The 25,474-nt window shown below is 46.4% G+C and overlaps 1 protein-coding gene across 1 annotated transcript; it reads right to left on the bottom strand.

Annotated features, from left to right (window-relative positions):
• Nucleotides 1-2,280: 2,280 nt before the first annotated feature.
• On the bottom strand, nt 2,281-7,112 carry LOC142909267 (uncharacterized). The gene is made up of 2 exons (XM_076059691.1): nt 6,682-7,112; nt 2,281-4,290 (listed from the first exon to the last, which is right to left on the bottom strand). Exon 2 carries the CDS (start codon nt 4,125-4,127, stop codon nt 3,081-3,083), a length of 1,047 nt encoding a protein of 348 aa, XP_075915806.1. The 5' UTR covers nt 4,128-4,290; nt 6,682-7,112; the 3' UTR covers nt 2,281-3,080.
• Nucleotides 7,113-25,474: the final 18,362 nt, after the last annotated feature.

Below are 25,474 nucleotides of genomic sequence, written 5' to 3'. Positions count from 1 at the left end.
GTCTGTGTCTCTGCATGTATCTGTGTGTGTCTGTATCGGTGTGTGCGTGTGTGTCTATGTGCCTCTGCGTGTTTTTGTGTCTCTGTGTGTGTCTGTGTGTCTGTCTCTGCGTGTGTGTCTATGTGGTTGCGTGTGTGTCTATGTCTCTACGTGTGTGTCTATGTGTCTCTGTGTGTGTCTATGTGTCTGCGTGTGTGTGTCTATGTGTCTGCGTGTGTGTTTATGTGTCTGCGGGTGTCTGCGTCTCTGCGTGTGTGTCTGCGTGTGTCTGTCTCTGCGTATGTGTGTCTGTCTCTGCGTGTGTATGTCTATGTGTCTCTGCGTGTGTGTCTGTCTCTGCGAGTGTGTGTCTATGTGTCTCTGTGTGTGTGTCTGTCTCTGCGTGTGTATGTCTGTGTCTCTGCATGTGTGTGTCTGTCTCTGCGCACGTGTGTGTCTGTGTCTGTGTGACTGCCAAGTTGTCCTTATTTTTGTTGCCTTCTGATACGCCCAGCAGAGAACCTCGCTGCACACACTCACCGTGCCGCACACAGACAAAGATCCCCCGTGTAGCCTTAACAGACTGTAGGGGCAAGTGCTGTTAACGAGCTCCTATAAGGCCGGCATGGTACACGAGGGGGTGGGTAGCCAGCACCACGCCCGGCGGCCTTTGTCTCCCTAGTGGCGATGTTTACATGCCGCACCAGGTATTCATTTGAGGCGGAGTCGACCTAGGGGAGGCCCTGGACCGGTTCAGAGAATCGTCACCGGTGTTGGATGTGAGTGGGAATCGAACTTGGGTCGCCAGGATCGTGGTGCAGCGTAGCGCTAACCGCTACCCTTCAGCTCTCCACACACGTCGTCGGTCACACACACAACCGCAGAGGAGGGCAAGAAGGATCCGAAGCGTGCGACACTCAGAACCACAAGTGGCAGAGGCTCGGCCGAGAGAGTGGAGAGAGAGAGTGGAGAGAGTGGAGAGAGAGAGAGTGGAGAGAGAGAGTGGAGAGAGACAGTGGAGAGAGAGAGTGGAGAGAGAGAGTGGAGAGAGAGTGGAGAAAGAGAGTGGGGAGAGAGAGAGTGGAGAGAGAGAGAGTGGAGAGAGAGAGTGGAGAGAGAGAGAGAGTGGAGAGAGAGAGTGGAGAGAGAGAGTGGAGAGAGACAGTGGAGAGAGAGAGTGGAGAGAGAGAGTGGAGAGAGAGTGGAGAAAGAGAGTGGGGAGAGAGAGAGTGGAGAGAGAGAGTGGAGAGAGAGAGAGTGGAGAGAGAGAGAGAGTGGAGAGAGAGAGTGGAGAGAGAGAGTGGAGAGAGAGTGGAGAGAGAGAGAGTGGAGAGAGAGAGTGGAGAGAGAGAGTGGAGAGAGAGTGGAGAGAGAGTGGAGAGAGAGTGGAGAGTGTGAGAGTGGAGAGAGAGAGAGTGGAGAGAGACTTTTCAGGACTTTATTTCCACTGAAACATTAACAGAAACATTACCGGAAAAAACACCTAAACTGAAAATCAATAAAACATCAAACTCTTAACAGCTGTATGTGTACTCTTTGGTTCTATTCGGTAAAGTCACCACGTAGGTAAAAAATAAAACAACAAAAATCACGACGTTTTCGGCCACAACACAAGTAGCCTTCTTCAGGCGAAGGAACAGAACTGAAATACAAATGGCACCGGGATAGAGGCCGTGGAAACGAGGCGGTGCACGAACATCTCCGTGTGCAGCAAAGTTGTTCAAGGGTTTTTCAATTTGATAAACAATCAAATGTTCTGACATCAGAATGCGATGTGAACAAAATATATTTTTCTCCCGTGCATTTTCAAAAACGAAATGGCGTCGACATGTCAAAAAACCTGAATGAGTTTTTTTTTTTCTTCAAGGATTCTGTTGTCGATTTACATTAAAGTGTAATGACAGGGTGACACCTGCTGACATCACAGGGTGACACCTGCTGACATCACAGGGTGCCACCTGCTGACAGGGTGACACCTGCTGACATCACAGGGTGACACCTGCTGACATCACAGGGTGACACCTGTTGACATGACAGGGTGACACCTGCTGACATGACAGGGTGACACCTGCTGACATCACAGGGTGACACCTGGTGACATCACAGGGTGACACCTGCTGACATGACAGGGTGACACCTGCTGACATGACAGGGTGACACCTGCTGACATGACAGGGTGACACCTGGTGACATCACAGGGTGACACCCGCTGACATGACAGGGTGACACCTGCTGACATGACAGGGTGACACCTGCTGACATCACAGGGTGACACCTGCTGACATCACAGGGTGACACCTGCTGACATGACAGGGTGACACCCGCTGGCCTGGCAAGGGCTTCACGGGTACAGCCACAGAGGTAAGAACCAATCAGGGAAGGAGGCGCATCTGGGGCAAAGGCAACAGGTGGGGCTAGCCGAGTTACTCCGGTCACCTGCTCCAAGGTTCCACGAGAGGGCATGGCTGGAGGCGGGGCCTAGCCATGCCTCTGGCCACGCCCTCTTGTGTAACCTGCTGGAAGGTCACGCCTAGGGGTATATATGGGGGAGCAGACCCGGAGCTCGGGGCTCGTGCGTGGGGTCCCGGGTCCTGGCGTGTCGCCGTTCGCCGACATCTCTCTCCGTCGCCGTCACGCCGCCAGCCGGAATCGCGGCCAAGAAGAGCCGGCACAGTGACGAGACGTTAACGTGGAAAGTCATTTCGTGAGACGTGCGTAGCGAGCGAGGTAGCGGCGCGTGGTCTGGTGAGAAGGAGCGAACGAGGACACGTGCGGAGCGATGAGTCAAATGAGAGAGGCGCGACGTGAAGTCAGGGGTGGTCCCCCCCCCCCCACGAGGGAAAAAGGAAAGGGGGCGGATGGCTGAGTGGAGAGCGTGCGGTAACGTGAACGTGGAGAGTGAGTGGCCGGACAATTTGCTGTTTGAACGCCGCAATGGACGTGAGGTTCAGAGTGAACGCTAAGTGAGGGCTCGTGGGTAGAACATCGTCAGTGGTCTGACGAACGCCGCTGCAATGGACACATGCGCTACGGGTACATGTCGCTTTTGGGCAGGTACAGTACATGGCGACCACCTGCCGGGTCATGGGGAAGGAGCCGGGTTACGCCGAGAGGTCCTGGAAAAGGCGGCTGGGAGGCGGTGTCGCGGCAGAGGCTGGGCACATTCTCAGAGGATTCGCATCGCTGAGGATGTTGTAGGCGAGCTGACACGCCACCTCCCGTGCTCCCTCCTCGCTGGAGCTCAGAAATGCAGGGAAGATGCCGGCGCCTTCTCCCATCCCGGGAACCGAGACCTTATAGAGGAGGCCTACGGGTATCCCGGGCTCCGAGTAAGCGTGCAGCTCGAAGATTGGGTAGCTGATACCGGCGGTCCGGCACAGCATCCACAGCCGCACCTCCCACGACAGCATGGCCGCCTCCGGCAGCGCCTCGAGAGCAATGGGCATGGGCCGCAGGTGGAGAGGTACCCACCACAGCCGCGTCCGTGCCCCCCAGCCCTCAAACAGGCTGTGTGCGGCTTTGCCGGTGCCCGTGCACTCCGGCTCCGGCAGGTCTGGCACCGCCGCCTCCTTCTCCTCCTCGTGTTCCGTTGTCGCAGCCGCAGCCACCGTGTCCCACTCCGGGATGGCCCAGTCCACCTTGATGGTCCGGCCCCATAGCTGGAAGTTGATTCGGCGACAGACGCTCATCTTGACGTCCACCACGCCCTCCGTGGCACCGCTCATCGCCATCATCACCTCCGCTCGCTTCTTGTTCTTTGGCAGCCCCCCAATGAAGAGGCGGCGATTGTCCACGCTGATGCAGACTGCAATGCGGCGTCCGGGACGGATCGCTAATTTGTCGAGTTTCTTGACGGCATCCGTGGCTTGGGCGAGCGTCGCGTAGGTAGCGAACGCGTAGCCGCGGGTCTCTCCGCCGTGCCCCGTCACGAGGCGGAGCTGGTAGAGCTTCCCCACCGTCTCCAGCACGGGCACCAGCTCGTCCTCGTAGAGGTCGCGCGGGATCCTCCCCAGAAACACCTCGCAGCCACGGGCGGGAGGGGGCCCCTGCCAGTCGGGCGGCGGTCCGAACTTCCTCTGTCCGTTCTCCTGGACGACGCTGTACCCCGTGCGCAACATGCGGTCCAGCAAGACCTTCATACAGGCCATGCCGAGCACCGGTGGTTTGGCTGCTACGGTGGTGCTGGGGCGGCAGCTTGGGGCCCGGTGGAGCCCTTGACGCTTCGCGCGGTCGCCTCGTGCCGACAAAGCCACAGGGGGAATCAACTCCTGAAGAGCCAAATCCCCGGCAGGAACTCGCTCGGGCCCGAACCTACAGGGGATAGGAAGAGAGGGAGAGGGAGAGAGTGGAGACAGAGATGGATGGAGAGAGAGAGACGCGTTTAAGCAGAGCTACCTATATAAACTCATAATAAAGGTTTTTGGGTTAGATCGCGTTATTTATAAATGTGTCGTAACCCTTCACCACCCGACACGGCCAATCAGCAAAAAAAAGTGTCACGTTGACAAAAGACAAATAATTCACGTTAAAACCATCTTTTTGGTTTAGATATGTGGATGACACTTTGGTTGTCTGGCCACATGGTAAAGATACGCTTAATGATTTTCTAAATCATCTCAATGCACAAACCCCGGCCATCCAGTTCACCATGGAAATGGAGGTGAATAACACACTCCCATTCCTAGATATTTTGCTTGGACATGGCCTAAACGGTAAAATAACACACAGCGTTTACAGAAAGCAAACGCACACTGATGCCTATCTGAATGCAGATTCGCATCATCATCCAGCTCAGAAATCCTCTCTTATCAAGATGCTCATACATCGGGCTAAAACAGTGTCAGATGGTGAGAGTCTAGTGAGAGAGATCAAACACGTTAAAGACGCACTACGACAGAATGGCTACAATAATGCTCAAATTAACAGAGCACTGAATGCCAAATCACGGTCGCAAAGCAATACTGCTGAAAGCGATCAGATTGTTAAAACAATAAAAATTCCATATATCTCAGGAGTAACTGACAGATTAGCCCGTGTTTTGCAAAAGCAAAACATTACAGTAAGATTTGGTACAGTACACAAAATTCAAAAACTAGTATCTTGCACTAAAGACGCATTACCTAAATTATCAACAGAAGGTGTATATCGGATTAATTGTTTATGTGGCAGATGCTATATTGGACAGACGGGACGTAACATCAGTGTAAGACTAAAAAAACATCAGAGAGATATAAATTATCTCAAACACAACTGTCGGCAGTGGCAGAACATGCTTGTAAACAAGGACACTTAATTGATTTTGACAATGTTGCAGTGTTGTGTAAAACTAATTATTACTGGCAAAGACTAATTAGAGAATCCATTGAAATTGAGAGGAATAAGAATAACTTTAATCACTCTGACAGCTACAGGCTTAGTGCGGCCTGGAAGCGTATTATTAAATAATACACATTACATTTTGATTTAAAGCTTTCGTGACTGCAGTGATTCATGTTCTTGGCTCTTTCGGTGGAGTCACGTTGGGGGGGAAGCAATAAAATAATAGAATATCTATGTTTGTTGTTTTGTTGTTTCCCTTCAGCGTCACTTTGCCGAGGAAGCTAAGAACATGAATGCACATTACAATTCCTTATAGGGGAAACACAAACTAATTAACGGATTACTAACATAGCATATAATCACTAACACACATTACAACTAATTACTAATCTACCACTTATTACTAATCATTACCAATGACTGATTACTAATCGATTATATAATTACAATACCCCCCTCCGCCTCTAATCACTGCACCTGATATGAGTTAAGTGATGACGTCACCCTGCTGCTCTATATAAAACCGGGAGCAAGCGAGGGCTTTACCATTCTGGCGAATTGCCCGATGATGCTGGATGTATTTACCAGCGAAACGTCACAGTACTACTCAAACTGTAAATGTTGTGGATTCACTCTTCAACACACCGGTGGGCTAAAGTAGTGAATTATTTGTCTTTTGTCAACGTGACTTTTTTTGCTGATTGGCCGTGTCGGGTGGTGGAGGGTTACGACACATTTATAAATAATGCGATCTAACCCAAAAACCTTTATTATGAACTATTCATTCTAAATCATTGAGCAAATTCTAAACATTACGCTACAAATAATAGATCACGGAGTTTCGATGGCAACACAAGCAATCGTCATCAGGTGGGACAAGCACAGCTGCAATAAGAGGAATCTGCTGGAGTAGGCGCCTACTACTTCAGCAGTTTCTCTTGCTGTGGTTGTCCCACCTGATGACGATTGCTTGTGTTGTGATCTCAACGCCGTGACCTGTTATGTTTCTACCCACGAGGTGACTTTACCGAAAGAACTCAAGAGTGTGGAATCCTGCGGTCACGAAAGCTTCGAATCAAGATTACCTACAAACTACACAACTGAGATGACGCATCAATCATCGCCCCCTACTGACAGGCTCTTGTCCACATGCAGGACGGTGCAGGGCCACCACCTTGTGCCACACAGGGGCAGCTGCTACTTGGGGATGCTCTTCGAGTGTTTCAGACGAGGTACGACACAAAACTCCGAGTTGCCGAGGCGATAAAGCAAGCACCGTGTAAATGCAATAATAACATAGTGAATGCTTGGGGGCTTATTGTCTCTCGCTCCTGGTTAAAGATCTACCCAACAGACAGGTCCACAAAGACTGGCCGCTCTTACTCTGCAGGTTGAACCTAGGAGCTGAGTGTCCAACTTCACGTTCTTGTCATTAAAGGCCTGTGACAAAGGTGCATGTATTGGAGCGACATCATGTCAAGCTTACACATCTACCGGGTCTCCACTTGACTTTGTATTGTCTCGGAGGAAGTCCACCCACACCTCCACTTCCACAAACTGCTGGGAGTTGCCTCGCTCTGCCTCACAGTCAGAATTCTCCTCCTGCTTTACGTTGCCTCCATCGATGTGAAGGTCCCATTTTGGAGTTGAATCTTCATCTTCACATTTTACCTTCACTTCTTTGCTCTTCACCATCACTTCTTCAGATTTCACCATCACCTCTTCACATTTCACCTCGATACCTTTAAAAGTGTCCAAGCTGGGATTTTCTTCCGGTTCGTGTTTCATGAGGGGTGGGCACATTGCGGCACTTTGACTTTCACAAGCTGATTTCAGACTCCACTCCTTGTGGATCTTCTGATGCTTCTGTGTTCTCTGGTGTACTTGAAGATTTGATGAATGTGCAAATACCTTCCCGCACACACTGCACTTGAAGGGTTTCTCTCCCGTGTGTACTCTGGTGTGTTTTAAGAGCAGATGACTGTGAAAATGCCTTCCCACACACACTGCACATGAAGGGTTTCTCTCCCGTGTGTGTTCTCTGGTGTGATTTAAGACCAGATGACTGTGAAAATGCCTTCCCACACACACTGCACTTGAAGGGTTTCTCTCCCGTGTGTGTTCTCTGGTGTGTTTTAAGAGCAAATGAATCTGAAAATGCCTTCCCACATACACTGCACTTGAAGGGTTTCTCTCCCATGTGTGTTCTGTGGTGTTTTTTAAGAGTAGATGAATCTGAAAATGTCTTCCCACACACACTGCACCTGAAGGGTTTCTCTCCCGTGTGTGTTCTCTGGTGTTTTTTAAGAGCAGATGAATCAGAAAATGTCTTCCCACACACACTGCACAAGAAGGATTTCTCTCCCGTGTGTGTTCTCTGGTGTGTTTTAAGAGCAGATGACCGTGAAAATGCCTTCCCACACACACTGCACTTGAAGGGTTTCTCTCCCATGTGTGTTCTCTGGTGTGTTTTAAGAATAGATAAATCTGGAAATGCCTTCCCACACACACTGCACATGAAGGGTTTCTCTCCCGTGTGTGTTCTCTGGTGTGTTTTAAGAGCAAATGAATCTGAAAATGTCTTCACACACATACTGCACTTGAAGGGTTTCTCTCCCGTGTGTGTTCTCTGGTGTTTTTTAAGAGTCGATGAATCTGAAAATGCCTTGTCACACACAGTGCACTTGAAGGGTTTCTCTCCTGTGCGAGTTCTCTGGTGCCGTGTCAAATTTCCAGTCCGATCCGTGCTGTATGCATGCTGGTCGCATTGTTGACTTGTCCTACCGAGCTGCGCTGAGTGCATTTGCTCCATCAGACCAATTCTGCGGAGGAAGCGTCAGAGGAAGCGTCAGCTGCAGACAGAAAAAAATAATATCCACACCATTTACACGTCAGTATCGAGGCACAGAGGAATGCATATAGTCACATGTGACTTACACGTCTATACTTATTCATATATTCAGGATGTAGTAAAAACGTTTCCCAAATTCATCACAGGGCTGTTATGGCACACAATGAGAGGGCAAATGGTTATAAACATGCCTGGAAGCCCTCGTATCTTCAAAATGAATGTTCACCCAAAACTCCGAGCACACAATTTCAGCTGTCTGGCTACAAAATGAATATTTATGAGAGCTAAATTCAGCTGACATAGCAGAGGGTGTTGAAAACAATACTATTTCTGTAGTGCAGAAATTCATAAATTAACGTTCAATCGCAACTTAGAGGTGTGAATCCAGGCTCAGATGTCCTTAAATGCTGGGATGAACAGTTCCGACTTCAGCTGCATGTGTGTGCTGTGTTAACTTCCTGTTTACATTCATATAAAGAGTTCCAGAGGAAAACAAAAGTAAACAATTGTCATGATATAACCTCCGTGTTCAACAGAGTTAATAGACGTTACTGCAAACACAAACTGTACACTGTCACTGAGTAAACAGGCGGTGACGTGTCTAGAATCATGCCTGGCCACCTTCATCTGCTCGGCATGAATGCTTTCTCACTCCACCAAGTAATTAATTGAGGATCAACGAACATAGCCGTGGCTAACTGGAGTTTGCGTGTCTCTCTCCGTGGTGAGATGTTAACTACCTCACCTGGTATACAGGAAGTCATGGGTTCGATCCCAACCGTGACGCCTGCTGTATATTTGGAGTTTGCGCGTCTCTCCGTATAGCGTCTTTGACCGATAGACATTGACACACGTATTCTTGTTTCTTTCGGTAAAGTTACGTAGATAAAAAATAACAATAACAGATAATACAATTACATTAAATAAAGGCCACTTGTGTTGCGATCAAAACGACGTGAGTTGTTTTGCTTTAGTTACAATTTATTTTTTATTTATTTTCATTGTTATTTTTATTAATTTTCTATCTACATGACTTTACCGAAAAAACCAAGAATAATAATTCCTGCAGTCACCAAAGTTTTAAGTCAAAACATTCACACACGTTGACAAAGCCTCACCTTGTGTTGTTGTGGGCAGGTCGCTTCTGATAACAAGAGCGGTATAGCAGCTCAAGCGGGCTTGGCCTGCTAACAAAAAAACGAAAATAAAAACTGCGTGAATATTTACAATAAAACAAAGTTACAAAGTGGCGAGCCGGGTGAAGACAAATTAAACTTAAGCGAGATAATTAAAGCGAACGCAATCAGGTGAGGGCAGGAGGCAAGGCCCCGCATGGCTAGGCCCCGCGTTGTAAAGTTCCAACCTGGACATCGATTCCCATGCTCGCTGCTACTCAACTGACATCCCTACGAGAGAGAGGCTCTACCTTGGTAAACAACAACAACCACCACAACGATGAGAATTTCTCACCTCGGATTTCAGTGCAAGCGCGGATCGGCAGCCTCCTGTTACCTCGCGACGTCACACGGGTAAGCAGGTAACATGACGTCACTGCCGGGATAAGAGACACGCCCCTCCCACAAAGAGCGGCTCTGTAACTGAATAAATTATGTTAATGAGCCCGGGCCATACGTCGAGGAATGGGGTGTGGCTGCTGAACCTGTCGCAATAAACACTCGACGGCTTCAACGGATACATTATGTTAATGAACCGCCAGTCACTGGGCGTACCTTTGCCCAAATAAGGATTGCCACTGGATTGATATCGGCAGTGACCCAAGCGGAGGTGACGTCACGATCAAGAGCACTGTGGACGGGGTTGGGGGAGTGTGAATACCTTGGTGACATGACGTCACTAGCGAGATACACCTCCCGCTGGCACTTTATGCCGATGAGGTCATGCTGAGTGGTGACGTCACAGAGCGGGGATGGAGTCTAAGTTGATTTAGCTTCATTTTCCATTGCCCCCTCCCTTGGGTGTGTGAACTCAGCAACAACGTGGACATTATTGCGTATGCAGTGTGTGTGTACACTGTGTGTACACACACACTGTGTGTACACACACACTGTATACAAACACACAGTGTGTGTGTGTACACACTCTGTGTGCGTACACGTGCACACACAGTGTGTGTACATGTACACAGTGTGTGTACATGTACACACACTGTGTGTGTGTAGTGGGGGGCAAAGGCGATGCATCGGCCAGTCATCTGAGTCAGTCGACCCATGGCATCTTATAATCAATTATTTTTTTTAATGTATTATTTTTATTTGTTATTTGTATTTTTTCATTTTTTTATCTTTTATTTTGTTTATTTTTTGTTTTCTATCTACGTGACTTTGCCGAAAGAACCAGGAATATGGTAGCGCATTCTTTATTTGTTGCAGAGATTCAAAGTTCAAATCCGACAGGCACACCTGGCAACCCCAGTAACATTCACCACATTATGCGCTGTTCTGCTTCACGGCGGATGTAAAACAGAGTATTGTGTCACTCACAACGCACAGATCATTGCATGTTGGTGTCACGGTCAAAATTGTGGTAATTCCAAAACATTATCCGGAAACTCCACAACGTAGATGACGTGTCAATGATCGCCCCCTACCGACAGACTCATGCCACGTGCAGGCCGGTGGAGGGCCACCTTGTGCCACACAGGGGCAGCTGCCACTTAGGGGCGCCCTTCGATTGTTTGAGATGAGATTCGATACGAAACACCAAGTTGCTGAGGCAATTAGGCAAGTGACTTATGAGTGCAAATATGTTGTGTATAACGTAGTGAATGCTTGGGAGCTTAATTGTCTCTCGCTCCTGCTCACAGATTTACCCAGCCCACAGATCTTACATATGAAAAGCTAATGGTCAGTGAGGTCAGCAGCACTGTAGGTTCTGGTGTCAAGGACATGGGCCTGCATTCGCTGGTCCACTGCTATATAGTCCAGCGGATGTTCTTGCTTGGACCCGGCGTGAATCCATGATGTTGTCTGGATGCACAGATGCCAGAACAGCGTGTTGGCAATGACAAGCCCACAGGCTGCACAGAAGTCTAACAGCCTCCTACCATTGTTATTGAGTTGATCTGGCCCATGCCTTCCAATCGCTCCAGACCAGGTGCCAGCATCATGACCAACTCGGGCATTGAAGTCACCCAACAGGATGACTCTATCCCGAGGGGCCACTTTTAGCTAACACCTGTCACAGGAGGTTATAGAAGGAATCTGAATCCACGGGCTTGCCTGCATCCCTCCACTGATGTTCATCTTCGGTGGGGGCGTAAGCAGCCACCACCACCACCATTCTCTGCCTCCTGTTGATGGGGAGGCGAGCCCAAAGTAGCCTGGGGCTTACAGCTTCCCACACCTCGCCGCCACCTTCCCACGCCGCCTTCATTCTTTTATTCAGAATAAGAGCCACTCCTTGTTGTTTGGCAGTCTCCTGCCCCGAGTGGAGGACTCTGCACCCTCATGAGGAACCCCAAGGGTAAGGATTCAGGCATTGCTCCTCACAATGTTATCGTCTGGCATCACAACCACCAGCAACACACCTGTATTTGAATTGCAAGTAACTTTAAAGAACACAACGCAACCCAAACAACCGTTCGTTTGAAAAACATATCCTAAAGAATCGTCACTGGGTGTTGGCTGTGAGCGAGAATCAAACTCGGGTCGTCATGTTTGTAGAGCAGCGCACTAACCGCTAGACTACCGCCACACACGTTACACACGGTACACACACACACAGTGTACACACACACACACAGTACACACACACACGCATGGTACACACACACACGCATGGTACACACACATGCACAGTACACACGCACACGCACAGTACACACACACACGCACGGTACACACACATGCACAGTACACACGCACAGTATACACACGCACAGTACACACACACGGTACACACGCACACGCACAGTACACACACACACACGCACAGTACACACGCACAGTACACACGCACAGTACACACACACGCACGGTACATGCACGGTACACACACACAGTACACACGCACAGTACACACACACGCACAGTACAAACACACACGGTACACACACACACACAGTACACGACACACACGCACGGCACGCCCACACTCCTTCAGTCACGTGACTAAGGTTGACGCGCCGCCCCATCTAACGAGGTGACCTCTTGGCTCTCTCGTCTCGCCTCGACACGTAGATTAATTTCTTACTCTTACCTAGAAACGTCATTGTCTGTCTGTCTGTCTCTGTGGACGCAACTTGCGAGGAATTTAACTCACACACTGTGGGGTTTACGTTTCAAATAAAGTGCCCAGATACCATGCGACAAGCCCCGTGGTGAGCCAGTGCTATTCCTATTTCCAATCAGTCAGCTTGAAAGTAGTTAAATTAACAATTTATTACCAATCTCCATATATATCAAAGGCAAAGTTGTGAATGTGTGCGTCTGTTCAAAATGTTTAGCGTACTTCCCGACACGCACCAAGCTTTAAATTTGCCATGTGGGTAATTTCCAGACTGTACACCGTGCAAACATTATAAAAATAGACTTTTGTATATTTTTTGGGGGGGGCACGCAATAATGGATACGCATGAAAACACCACGATACATAGGACTTACTTTGATTAGAATCTTGGAATTGATTGTGTACATGTTGAAATTGTTAAATGAGCATTTTGAGCACACTGCTGTTTTAATAAATGTTCATGATTCTGAGAATATAACTAATTCTGAGCATCATAATGACCATATTGGAATTGTCATCATGAATGGGGGTACAATGATTTTTTATAACAATAGGAATGCGGTTTTGAGCATGACTATTGATATTTCGGACTCATTTATGACAATAGATTCACGATTAAATTGCGATTTTGTTTAGCTCATCAATCAGGATACTGTTAATAATGCGCATGCCCATAAATTGTTGAAATGACTAGAAATGCAAGTTGTGTATACTCTCCAACCCCATTCCTCTACCTACCCATTCCCTTGACGGGCTCCGTGCCCACTTAAACCCATGACGATGGCGGTGATGATTCCACCTCTCGCTGTAACAATCAAAGCACCTCCAACTTCTGAATGCAAAGGTGCTGGTTGGTGTAACGCCAAAACACATCGTCAACGCCGCTCCCAAGCCCGCCCTACGTTAATTCAATCGTTAGAATCAACAAAATAAAAAGTTCCACAGAGGAAACTAAAATGACATTACGCAATCCCCAAAGTGGCACGCGGTAGGCTACACGACTCGGAGAACAACGTCAGACTTCAAGACTTGCATCGCCATCATCAGCATCATTCTTCCTCTCCACAAGTCATCGCACGTCAATATTCAACAAGCTGCACACACGTGCAAGTAACCTCTCGACCCGCCACCTGCACAGTTAACGCGATCAGACCCGGGGGTCAAATTAAAATTGTGTCTTTGGTGACGTATTGCAATCGGTGTAATTTTAATGATGTACGTACAGCAACTGCTGCAACTGCTGTACGTACATCGAATTATATCATTGACAACGGGGTCCGCTTTTGCGGTATCTGCGTGCGGTCTTATAATTATATAGATACGTAGTCAGTTCATTAGTATGGGGTTCCTCTATAAGGAATTGTAAAATGTATTACTTAATACGCTTCCAGGCCGCACTTAGCTTGTAGCAGTCAGAGCAGTTAAAATGACTGTACATGTGTAGGTATGAAATAAAATAAATTTAATTAAAAGAAAATAAATTTTAGTTATTAAAACATTTAACTTAACGTAGGTATAAAATAAATGTAATTTAAATAAAATAAATGTAATTTATTTTAAAAAATGTATTTAAATAAAATAAGATAATTTATAAAAAATGTAATTTAACGTAGGTATAAAATTAATTTAAATAAAATAATGTAATTTATTTTAAAAAATAAATTAAACGTAGGTATTAAATGAAATAAATGTAATTTAAATAAAATAAATTTAATTTATTAAAACATTTAATTTAACGTAGGTATAAGATAAAATAAATGTAAAAAGAATAATTTATAAAAAAAAATTACGTAGGTATAAAATAAATGTAATTAAAATAAATTTAATTTATAAAAAATTGATTTAACGTAGGTATAAAATAAAATTCATTGAAATAAATGTAATTAATACAAATTTTCAATTAAATTTTACGTAGGTATGAAATAAAATAAATTAAAATTTTTAATTTATTACAAAATTAAATTAAACGTAGATATAACAAAATAAATTTAATTTAAATTATAAAAAATATTCATTCATAAAAAAATACATAGGTATAAAATGAATTTTAATTTACTTCATTAAAATTTTAAATTAAATTTAACGTAGGTATAAAATAAAATGTAATTAAATTAAATAATAAATACATTTTATTTTCTACCTCCGTGACTTTACCGAAAGACGCAAAGAGTGTGGACCCACGTGACATCAAGGCTGTCCTAGTCTTAGTCTAGGCAAGGCCTCAGGGTGTACCGGGCCTTTCACAACAACCGCAGCCGCAGCAACAACGGTTCTCTTGAGAAAATGCTTTAAAAAAGTCAACGTAGCTTACCTTGACACTCGCGAACTTTAATGATTAAAATAATTAAAACAAAAACTAAACATTCACACGCACATGGGCGCGCGGCGTTCAGCGTGTAGGGCATTAAAAACGGTAGCGTCCTCCCGCGATCTTATTGGTCGCCGCGTGCCAAAGTGGGGAGGGGGGAGGGCCAGCGATCCGATTGGTCGAGAGGCAAACCTGGGCGCGTCTCCGGCGATGGTGCGCAGCGATTGGTCAACGGTTGTCCTATGCTAATTTGGTATGCTAATTAATTTTAATATGTATGCTAATACAGTATATTTATTAATACTCATTAAGTTTAATGTTTATCCTAAATTAGTTAAAAATTTATGCTCGTTTAGTTAACATTCTATGATAGTATCATTATATTTTTTTATGCTATGATTACAGCAGTACATACTAACCGTAGTGGTACATGCTATGATTACAGCAGGTATACTGACTGTGGTGGTACCTGATATGATTACAGCAGGTATAGTGACTGTGGTGGTACCTGCTATGATAGCAGGCATACTGACTAGTGGTACCTGCTATAATTACATCAGTGCATACTGACTGTGGTGGTACCTGCTATGATTACAGCAGGCATACTGACTGTGGTGGTACCTGCTAAGGTTACAGCAGTGCATACTGTGGTGGTACCTGCTATGATAACAGCAGGCATACTGACTAGTGGTACCTGCTATAATTACATCAGTGCATACTGTGGTGGTACCTGATTTCACTACAGCAGTGCATACTGACTGTGGTGGGTACCTGCTAAGGTTACAGCAGTGCATACTGTGGTGGTACCTGCTATGATAACAGCAGGCATACTGACTAGTGGTACCTGCTATAATTACATCAGTGCATGCTGTGGTGGTACCTGATTTCACTACAGCAGTGCATACTGACTGTGGTGGGTACCTGCTAAGGTTACAGCAGTGCATACTGCTTATATGCTTTATCACGTGTCGTGAATGTGATAGTTTCATCCCAGAAATGGTGCCCTTGACCGGCCCAGAGCAGACATTTCACTTTGCCTTAGAACCTGAGGTGGCACAGCATTAGCAATTCCAAGTTCTTTATGTGACCAATAGCAACGAATTATGTGGCAAGCATTTGAAATGAGTGGGTTATGACGTACTGTACTTCACTCTTATCGACCATTAACATAAGTCTGTGTTACTGGCGTTGTGCTGCCTTGGCCGGTACCAACTTCTTCTTTGACCACGTGGACCACGCGGATGAATGGTCTACGCGAGTCGAGCGACCGATGGAGAAGACCTATGGGGGCACGCGGCGGGAGACTCTCAGGCGAAATCGTGGAAGCCGCGTGACAGAAGCCACGAGTGGAGGATAGACGCATGCTGGCGAGACGTCGTCTTCAGTTTAATTTGTTTCACGTGTCAGGTGTAGAGTCCTGTGAGCCGTGCGGCCCTTGACTCGGGTGCAACCGCAACAAACAAAAACGTGAACATACTCATGTTGTGGGTCACTGTTGACGATGTGGGTCCCTTCTGACGAGGTGAGTGTCCATATTCATGTTGTGGGTCACTGTTGACGATCTGGGTCCCTACTGACGAGGTGAGTGTGCATATTCATGTTGTGGGTCACTGTTGACGATGTGGGTCCCTACTGACGAGGTGAGTGTCCATATTCATGTTGTGGGTCACTGTTGACGATGTGGGTCCTGATTGAAGATATGGGTCCGGATTAAAGAGGTGAGCGTCCCTTTTGATGTGGGTCTCTATTGACGCGGCGAGCATCCCTGTTGACGATGTTGGTCGCTGATGACGATCTGGGTCCGTGTTACCGATGTTAGCACTGAATTGGTCCTCGTCTAATATCATATATGTTCTACCATATGTATACTGTTGTATATGTAGGTGTTATGAAAATTGATGAAAATAATGAAAATTAAATGAAATTTGAAATTTGCATAATTTATCCGAAATTATGTTAATTAGTGTAATTATGTGCATAAATTATGCGGATTCAAGAGATAATCGTATTAATTTATGCGAGTGGGCGTGGTTAGGATAATGCAGGTCGTTATGGATTATCAGGTCGAGCCTCAGTGACGAGGATTGTGTTATGAATTGGAATAACGCAATTAATCGTATGCAGTGACGCATGCGTTGTGAGCGTGAATGAGAGAGAGTCGATTCGACTCTGCTCTTTAATTCCGTATTATCGATAAGAATACGATTACTCTCGATTGAACATTACGGATTATGTGTGTTATGGATCATGTGGTGATAGTGTGCTTATGATAGGTCCCCAGGATTCAGATCTCATACGCAGAACAATATTATGCAGAATTTCAGGAAGAATCACACACAAACCTTCTGCTTTAATCAATTTTATTTCTAGCTAACTTTAATTTTTGGATAATATGAAAACTCAATCTCGGGATTTTGGAATTTCAACACAGCGTGAACATGATACCATCACGATTGCGTTGTTTCACCTCGATAGCGGCACCTGTGGTTAATTCCCGACGCGTAACGCAATTGATCGGTTGTTGAGAGAGAGATTAAAAACATGCGAACTATTCTATCAAACCTTAACTTTATAATATGCAAACTCGTATGCTTGAATTGTTACACAACACGGCACTTGGTCTTTGATTCGTATCCAATCCTTAATACATCCTGATATGCGAAGCTATTATGCTTGAAATCGTCAGCACAGTACCACGTTGATGTTCGTTCATTGATTCATAATGATTATGCATTTAAAGCGTTCGACTGAAATACTTCGAATTGCCTTATCAACACCACTCGTTGGCCACAATGCTTCGTTACTTGAATTGTCAGACAAAACAGCATTCGGTCATTGATCATGCGCGGCCCTTAATGCAATTATTGTCACGTTGTTAACAATAGGATGACTGATTATTATGCAACGCTACTCGTTGACAGGGCACTCCAACCAGTATTATTCTTGGAGGCACAAATATGCGTTTGAATTCGTTATTTCATTCGTGGATACCGGCAAGATTATGCAGAAAGACAAATATTAACGAACGACTCAAGTATTCCTAATCAACTTCTCAACGCGACTCAATGGGTGGCGATGTTTCCTTTTGAGATCCTTATCTCGGGCCAATCTTTTAATTGATTGTGGCCAGACCCCTGGCAGGGAACCGGTTGAACCCGCTCTTCAACCCCGCGAGCGGCGCTCCGTGGTGAGGTGCCAAGAACGAATCCTTGTTAATGGGTCAGTTGGTAATTTATGCGGTTAGAAGTACAGCCCCAGCACAACATTACAGAGAAAATTATGAACACTCTTAAAAACGATAGATTATTCACTCGGTCGTTGCGATGTTTCCACAATCACGGATGGTTCAATGGCTTGAGGTTTTTAGGCTTTGTTAATGACCCGTGTGTGTGTGTTGAATGGTGTGAGTGGTGAAAGAGTAGGCCAATGTTCGGAATCGATTCTTTGCGTCAAGCAGACGTCTGGTTTGTGTGTAGTGGGGGGCAGTGTATCATACGTATCAGTTGATTCTTCTTTCAGTAGTTGGTTCGGACTCGACGGACGTTGGTGAACGAGTAGATGCGTTGTTGTAGCTGAGATGACCGTCTGGTAGACGGCGTTAGAAGCACGCCCGCAGCGGCACGCTGGTGCTCCGTCGTCGGCGGTTGTAGATTGCAGGCTCACGATTCGCTCGTGGTGGCGCTGGTGCTGGTTCTGGTGGCACGCTGGTGGCGCGCTGTTGGCACGCTCTGGTGCTGATGCTGGTGCTGATGGCACGCTGGTGGCGCGCGCTCCCTCTCCTTGAAGATGCGCGAACGCGCCCGTGCTGGTTCGCTGATAGCAGTTTCTCTCCACTGCTGGCTGAGCTGCTGCACGCTCTTGCTTGGCGTTGCTGGCCGCGCTCTTTCTCCTTGAAGATGCGCGAAAGCGCCCGTGCTGGTTCGCTGACAGCAGTTTCCTCCACTGCTGGATGAGCTACGCCGGCGCGCGCTCTTTCCGCTGCTGTAGTATCTGACGCTGCTGTAGTATCTGACGCTGCGCTCGCGAGCGACAGGTCAAGTTTTTCTTCTGCTGAGTTGAGTTGAGATGAGTCTTCTTCTGTTGAGCTGAGTTGAGATGAGTCTTCTTCTGTTGAGCTGCCCCCGAGGGCTGATGAGTTGATTTCAATGCTGAAACGGCTCCTTTTTATGCCAAAAATCTCTCCCCTTCTCGGCTCCCCCTCACGAGGTGGAGCTATCTTTGATCTGATCGTATGTCGGTGGGGGGGGTTCGTGTGTCGGTGGTGGGGGGGGGTTCGTGTGTCAGTGTGTATGTTTGTGTGTGTGTCATTTATGACATGGCCCTGTTCGGGTCTTTCCTCAAGCCATAAACATCAAGACAACAGACACCTCGATTCATCTTGGTGGCATCTGGTTGTCTAATCCCTCCACCCAGAGAGAGGGGCGGGTTCCCCCCCCCCCTTTTCCGTACGCGTTCCGACGCACAAAGAAATGGTTAAGATTTTTTTTTAAGTTTAACATTTCACATCACAGTTGGTATCTTATCATACACAGTTATGATCCTGCTTGTGATTCATAGTATTTGATTTATTTCCAAGTGAAGATGCTCTTCCGAGCGTATGCATTTTATCACGTGCTGCAGGGAAAGACAAAGGTGGCCGGGAGCACCTCTTTATACTTTTGACTTATATTTCTCAAATACCATTTGGTCCCATGTTCGCCAAGACTCGTGTTTGTAACTACGTCCTCCCGACACCTCTCGGTTTTACCGAGGTTCGAATTGTTATGATGGAATTATTAAAAAGAAAAATAATTATCATCCTGAGTTTAAGAGGTCCATTTCTTAATTGTTGGAATCCATATCCCTTGGTTCTGTAAGGTTCTATAATGGAATGTCGTGTAAGGTTAACACGTTGTTATTATTAATATTATTTTGCAATTTTCTTTAAAACTTTCTTTGCCTGGTTGCCGTGTGTGGGGTGGGTGTGTCTCCTCATCAAACCCGGCTGGCTTTTCCAGATGGCCCCTTGTGATAAGGTGTAATTCCTGCTTCTCCGCGCTGTGAGAGAGACAAATGTGGTCGGGGTTGCTTGGAATATTGTTTAAACTCTTTCGCAAGTTTGCTCGTTGTCTCATTCCTTCTCGATAACCTTTGATGTGACTCGGTATTCTTGCTCCCAGCTTTGTTTTAACAGTAAAAGTATTAAAGGTGAAAATCATTTGATAGCGAATTAATCATTGGATAATAATTCACTGATGTGTCTGGTGGCCTGTTCTTAATTGGAGTGAGCGTTAGGCTCGCTACTTTTATCTTATTCTTGTTGTTGCCTTTTAATTTTTTTGTTGTTGTTTTACTGGAAAATAAGGAAAAGAATATGTATACGATTTACCCTGTTGGCATCTGGTGTCTGCTCTCTTGGTATTCTGACCTCGGGGGGACCTTTCCTAAGGGGCCCATCAAACTCTTGTTCATCTGGAGATTTTCGCCGTTAGCTGTTACATCCTCGCCTCGAGAGTTTTATTATTTCTTTATTTCTTAATGGTCTGTTTATGACCGACATCTGGTTTTTCGTGTTTCTGGCTTACGGGTTTGATTCATTATTAAAAATATATATATTGTTTGTCACGAAAGAAAGGAAAAAGAAATCTAGGTGTATGCATCCGTAAATATTCTTACGGATATTAATTGTGGAAAAAGGGCCGTATACAACATTCCGCCCTTTTAAAAATGATCGGTGGTCTGCCACCGGTTATTTTTAATATTAAAGAAAAATGCCTTTTTCCACCATGAACCATCAAGTTTGTGATTTTTCCTTACAACGCGCGCGTACGTGTCACAACTTAGCATGATTATATTTGAATTAATAAGGGATTTTTTTTTGTCATAAGATAAGGAAGTATTCTACTGACTACATGTTATAGGGGAAGTTGTTGATTGAATTTTTTTTTTTTTTGGGGGGGGGGTTGTCAGGCCTTGACTCTACCTTTGTTCCTGGGCTCGAATGGTATGTGGCTTGTACCCGCGATTAGTCTCTTAAGTTCGGCATTCATTTTGGCCATATGGTATGCTAGGGTTAGGATAGCCATGGTTAATACGATCATTCCTGTTGCCCCTGTGATTCCCAGTCCCATCTGTTTATTCCTCTGATATCCGGCTTCTTCGGTTGCCCAAGTTAGGTCTGGTACGTTGATCTCTGACTCGCTGATGGCTAATTTCACTGTATGAAATTCCTTGCTGTTCAACAGGTTAGACAGAGTGCTGCTTATTTCAAACTTGTGGCTTCGGAGTGTGTTTACTACTTCTACTTCTGCTTGATGTAGGCTTTTGTCTAAATTATATAATACCTTGTCCCCTATGTGTACGAATGTTCCTCTTGGTACTGTGACCAGTGCGACGTGGCTTGGAATCGGCACTTTCATGGTTACGGAGTGTTGGTCCGTGGAAACGGTTGCCGTATCTAGAGGGGTGCTTACTAACCACTGAGCATCGGCTATCATGGCTACTGTTTCGGTTTTTTCTTTGGGTTTACTTAACTTGAACTTGCACGTTTCCCTAGAGCTTAGGTTTGACAGACCGCACATTATTTCTGCTGTATTGATTAGGAATGGCTCCCCTGGGCAGAGCCAGTGAACTTCTTTCATTATTTGGCACATGTTTATGTCAGGCACTAGGTACTTAAGGGGACCCTCTTCCTGGTAGGCCACCACTAAGGGGGTTTCCATCTTGGAGTAAATGTCATTATTCCATGTACCCACGTTCAATACTGTCCGCAATCGAAATACATTTCTGGGTTTAACCAGTGGTAAATTTAACAGGAATGCCAGCTGTCTGGTTTGGGGGTCTACATGTATGGGTGTGGCTGTACCCATGTTAAAGGCAATTTGTACTTGTGTTGGACTGATCGTTTCTGGGGATGCTGCTTGCAGCACATTCTTTATCAGTGTTGGAGTTACCAGATATGAAGGGATTTGTCCTTGGATAAGATCACTGATGCTGCCGCTGGTGCTACGCAACCAGTCTTGGATCAACCATTGAATTGGCTGTCGAGTACTCTCTTCTTCGTATAGGTCTTGGATTGCGAAACCCAATTCTTGAATTGTTAAGTTAATCATGGCGGAATGCAGGTTAACAAGAACTACGGTGTCTCTGAGGGTAGATCCCATTTCGATCAGATTATTTTGTTGGTGTTGGATTTGCCGACGGATTTGACGCATATCGAGCTGTAAATTCTCGACGCCTTGTGTGAGGTGTCCAATCTTCACGGCGTTGGATATGGATACTCCTAGTGTGATTAAGGAGCTAAGGCCGGAGAGTATTCCGAAGGCCCCTCCCATGCCGATCGATCTCTTGGGGCGTGTGGTGTTGGGAGTGGTGGGGGGAAGTATCATGGTTCTTTGTAATTGCTTCAGGATCGTTCCGATATTCAGTTCACTGTATCTTAGGAAGTCGTGGTACCAGATTAGGGTTGCTCTGGTAGCTGAGGGTGGTATCTTCCCGAAGTGTTTCTCTATTACTACGGCAGGTTCCAAGGAAACATAGACTTGTTGGGTTATTATTTTCGTTTCGGTCACTAGGAAGCCGGAAAAGTCTCTCAGCATCACCCCGGATTCTGGTCCTGGCTTGAGTAGATCTTGGCTGCCCTCTAGCTTGGCAAAGCAAGTCAGCAGGAGCGCGAGCAGGAGGGCTGCCATTCCCTGGAAAACATTTATACATTATCTTAGTGTCACATGCCCAATTTAGTTTAGCCCCCCCCCTTTTTGTCTCTTTATTCTTCCTCTTGTTCTCCCAGCACAGGGTACGGTTTGATTTGATTGATGTGTACCCACTTGTACTGCTGCTCTCTTCCTGTCTTTGTGATTTTTAGCTGATATACAACTGGGGACATTTTGTCAACAATCTCGTGTGGTCCTGTCCAGGAAGGGAGGAATTTCCTGCACTTCTGCTTTCTTTTTTCGTAATTGAGGTACAACACCTGGTCTCCGAGCTGGTATTCTGCGTGGCTGGCTTTTTGGTCATAGTATGCTTTGCTCCCCTGAGCCTCTGCTTGCAACTGGTCTCTGACCATAGCGAATGTGCTCTGTAGGTGACTGTTCAGTCCCGCTAGGTATTCAGTGGGCGTCATTGCCGTCGGGGTCTCGTCCTCCAGTGGGACATACAGCAGGTGCACTGGGAGGGTCATTAATCTCCCTGTCATGATCTCGAATGGTGTCCTGCCTGTAGCTCGGTTGGGTGTGGCTCGCATGGCCATCAATACTAGGGGTAGTTTCGTATCCCAGTCGCGTCCCGTGGTGGACACATATTTCTTTAGGAGGCTCACGATGGTCCTGTTGGCTCTTTCCACCTGTCCTGAGGATTGTGGATGGTAGGCGATGTGTAGTTGTCTTCTTACTCCCAACATCTTCCACACTTCTGTGATGACTTCGGCTGTGAAGTGGCTTCCTTTGTCTGAATCGATTGTTGACGGTAGGCCCCACCTACTGAATATTTGGTTGATCAGTAGGATAGCTGTCGTTTCCGCGGTGTTGTTGGGTGCTGGTAAACACTCTATCCATTTGGAGAATGCACAGGTCACAGTCAGCATGTATTTATTTCCTTTGGTTGATCGGTTGACAGGTCCTATCCAGTCGATTTGTAGGTTGGACCATGGATAGTCTGTTCCCCTCTTCTGTAGGGGTGCCCTATGCTGTGAGGTCGTTGGCTGGTACTTGCAACACACGAGGCAGTTGGACACATGTTCGTGTATGTCTTGACTCATTTTAGGCCAGTAGGCCACCTGCCGCAGCATCTGTCCTGTGTTCATCTCGCATCGGTGGCCGCTGCATGGTTCGTCGTGGGCATGTTGTAACATTATCTCTCGGTATTGTGAGGGGACTACCCATCTAGTTTTACCGTCTTTTTCGTTCGTATATACCAGTAGCCCTTTTCGTATTGAGAACCTTTTGATTTGGTTATGCATGATCTCGAGCTCTTTGTTGTCGTTCAGGTTGTCGGTAGTGATTGGTTTTCCTGTTGGATCCTGGATATGATCAGCCAGTGTTTTTAGGGTTTCGTCCTCTTGTTGCATTCTGACTAGATCTTCGGAAGGCTGTGCACTGTTCAATTGGGCTCTGACTCCAGCTTCTGCAGGGTTCTTCCCACTCCTGGTGATCAGTCTTATTACGGCAGGGTCTTGGTTCGTCGACTCTTGTTGTCCGTCTCTTTCGGTTTGGCTTTCTAGCTTCCACGGTGTGCCTTCCAGGCTTCCCGCTTTTGCGAGGGCGTCTGCCTGGTCATTTCCAGTTTTCTCTTGGCCAGGTATCTTGGAGTGCCCTTTGACCTTCTTCCAAAATATCTTCATATCTTTGTTCTGAACCATCGTATCTATGGCCTTGAACAGTTCTTGATGGTGAATTGGTTTATTTCTATGGTTCTTCATACCATTCTTTTTCCATATGGGCAAGTGGTGTAGGAAGCTGTGCTGTACGTAGTTGGAATCAGTACACACCACCATGGTCTGTATTTGGTTATTGGATGCCATTTGGACGGCGATGTGTACCCCGGCCAATTCTGCATACTGGTTGGACTTTGGTCCCAGTTGAAATCCCGCTTGAATCCCTGTGAGTGGGCCAGTTTCCCAAACGATTCCTGATCCGGCGTGGAGTTTGTTTTCCTTCATTTTGGAGCATCCATCGATGTACACCATTGGTAGGTCGGCGCATGTTTCCTTTTTGAAGGGCAGGTGCCTGTTGTCCTCCGGAGGTACCTTTGCGGCACATGCTTCTATGCTGTCTAGCGTGCAATCATGTAAGTCAGCCAGACCTTTGGCCATTGGACTTTTCTTGTTTTTTGCGTATTTTACTGTGATTGGTAGGCCTTGGAGTGTCAGTGCCCAATTGGCTATCCGGCTGCTGGTTACACGGCCCTCTCGAATCTTCTTACTATTGAGGTACGCCAAGGATTCATGATTCGTTTCTAGGATGATTTTCTCTCCGTTCAACAAGTTCCGAAAATGTTGTATAGCCCAGATGTTTCCGAATATTGCCTTCTCGCACTCAGAGAACTTTGTCTCTACCCCACGGAGGGCCTTGCTGGCATAGGCAATAATTCGTTTCCCTGCTTCCTGTATCTGGTATAGTACCGAGCTGATACTATGATCTGAGTATGCGGTCTCTAGGTAGTATTCTTTTCCTTTCTCTGGGTATGCCAGGCAGGATGCCCCTGTGATCTGTCGTTTTAATTCCTCCACTGCAGATTCCTGTTCTTGTCCCCATTCCCATGGTTCGTCTTTTTGAAGTAGTTTGACTAGGGGTCGAGCGATCCCTGCGTAGTTGTCCACGAACTGTCGAAGGTAGTTGCAGATCCCTAAGAAGCTCCGAAGGGTCGTGACTGTGGTGGGCGGTTTGAGCGCGTGGAGGGCTTCAAGTCTTTTCGTTTGGGGTAACATTCCTTCAGTGCCGATCTGGAACCCGAGGTAGTCCACCCTTTTACGTGCCCACTGTCCCTTTTGTATTGATATCTTTGCACCTGCTTCTTTTAACTGCTCGAGGGTATGCTGGAGGTTCTCGAGGTGTTCTTCCCATGAGGAGTCCTTGACCAGAATGTCGTCGACATAGACGATGGTGCCTCGCTCTTTTGCGTCACCCATTGCCTTGTGTAGGAATATGTTGAAGTCTGCAGGTGAATTTGAGTATCCAAATGGGCATCGGTTCCAAGTATACTGTATCCCGTTGAATGTGAAGGCCAACTTGTATTGATCTGCTTCTTTCACGGGCATGGTCCAGAAACCATTTGATAGGTCCATTGTGGTGAGT

This window comes from Petromyzon marinus, unplaced genomic scaffold (genome assembly GCF_048934315.1).
Source record: "Petromyzon marinus isolate PM22_M1 ecotype Great Lakes invasive population unplaced genomic scaffold, UKy_Petmar_22M1.pri1.0 PM_G_Scaffold_112, whole genome shotgun sequence".
Classification (NCBI taxonomy): Eukaryota; Metazoa; Chordata; class Hyperoartia; order Petromyzontiformes; family Petromyzontidae; genus Petromyzon; species Petromyzon marinus.
This window is presented reverse-complemented; position numbering and strand designations above follow the sequence as displayed.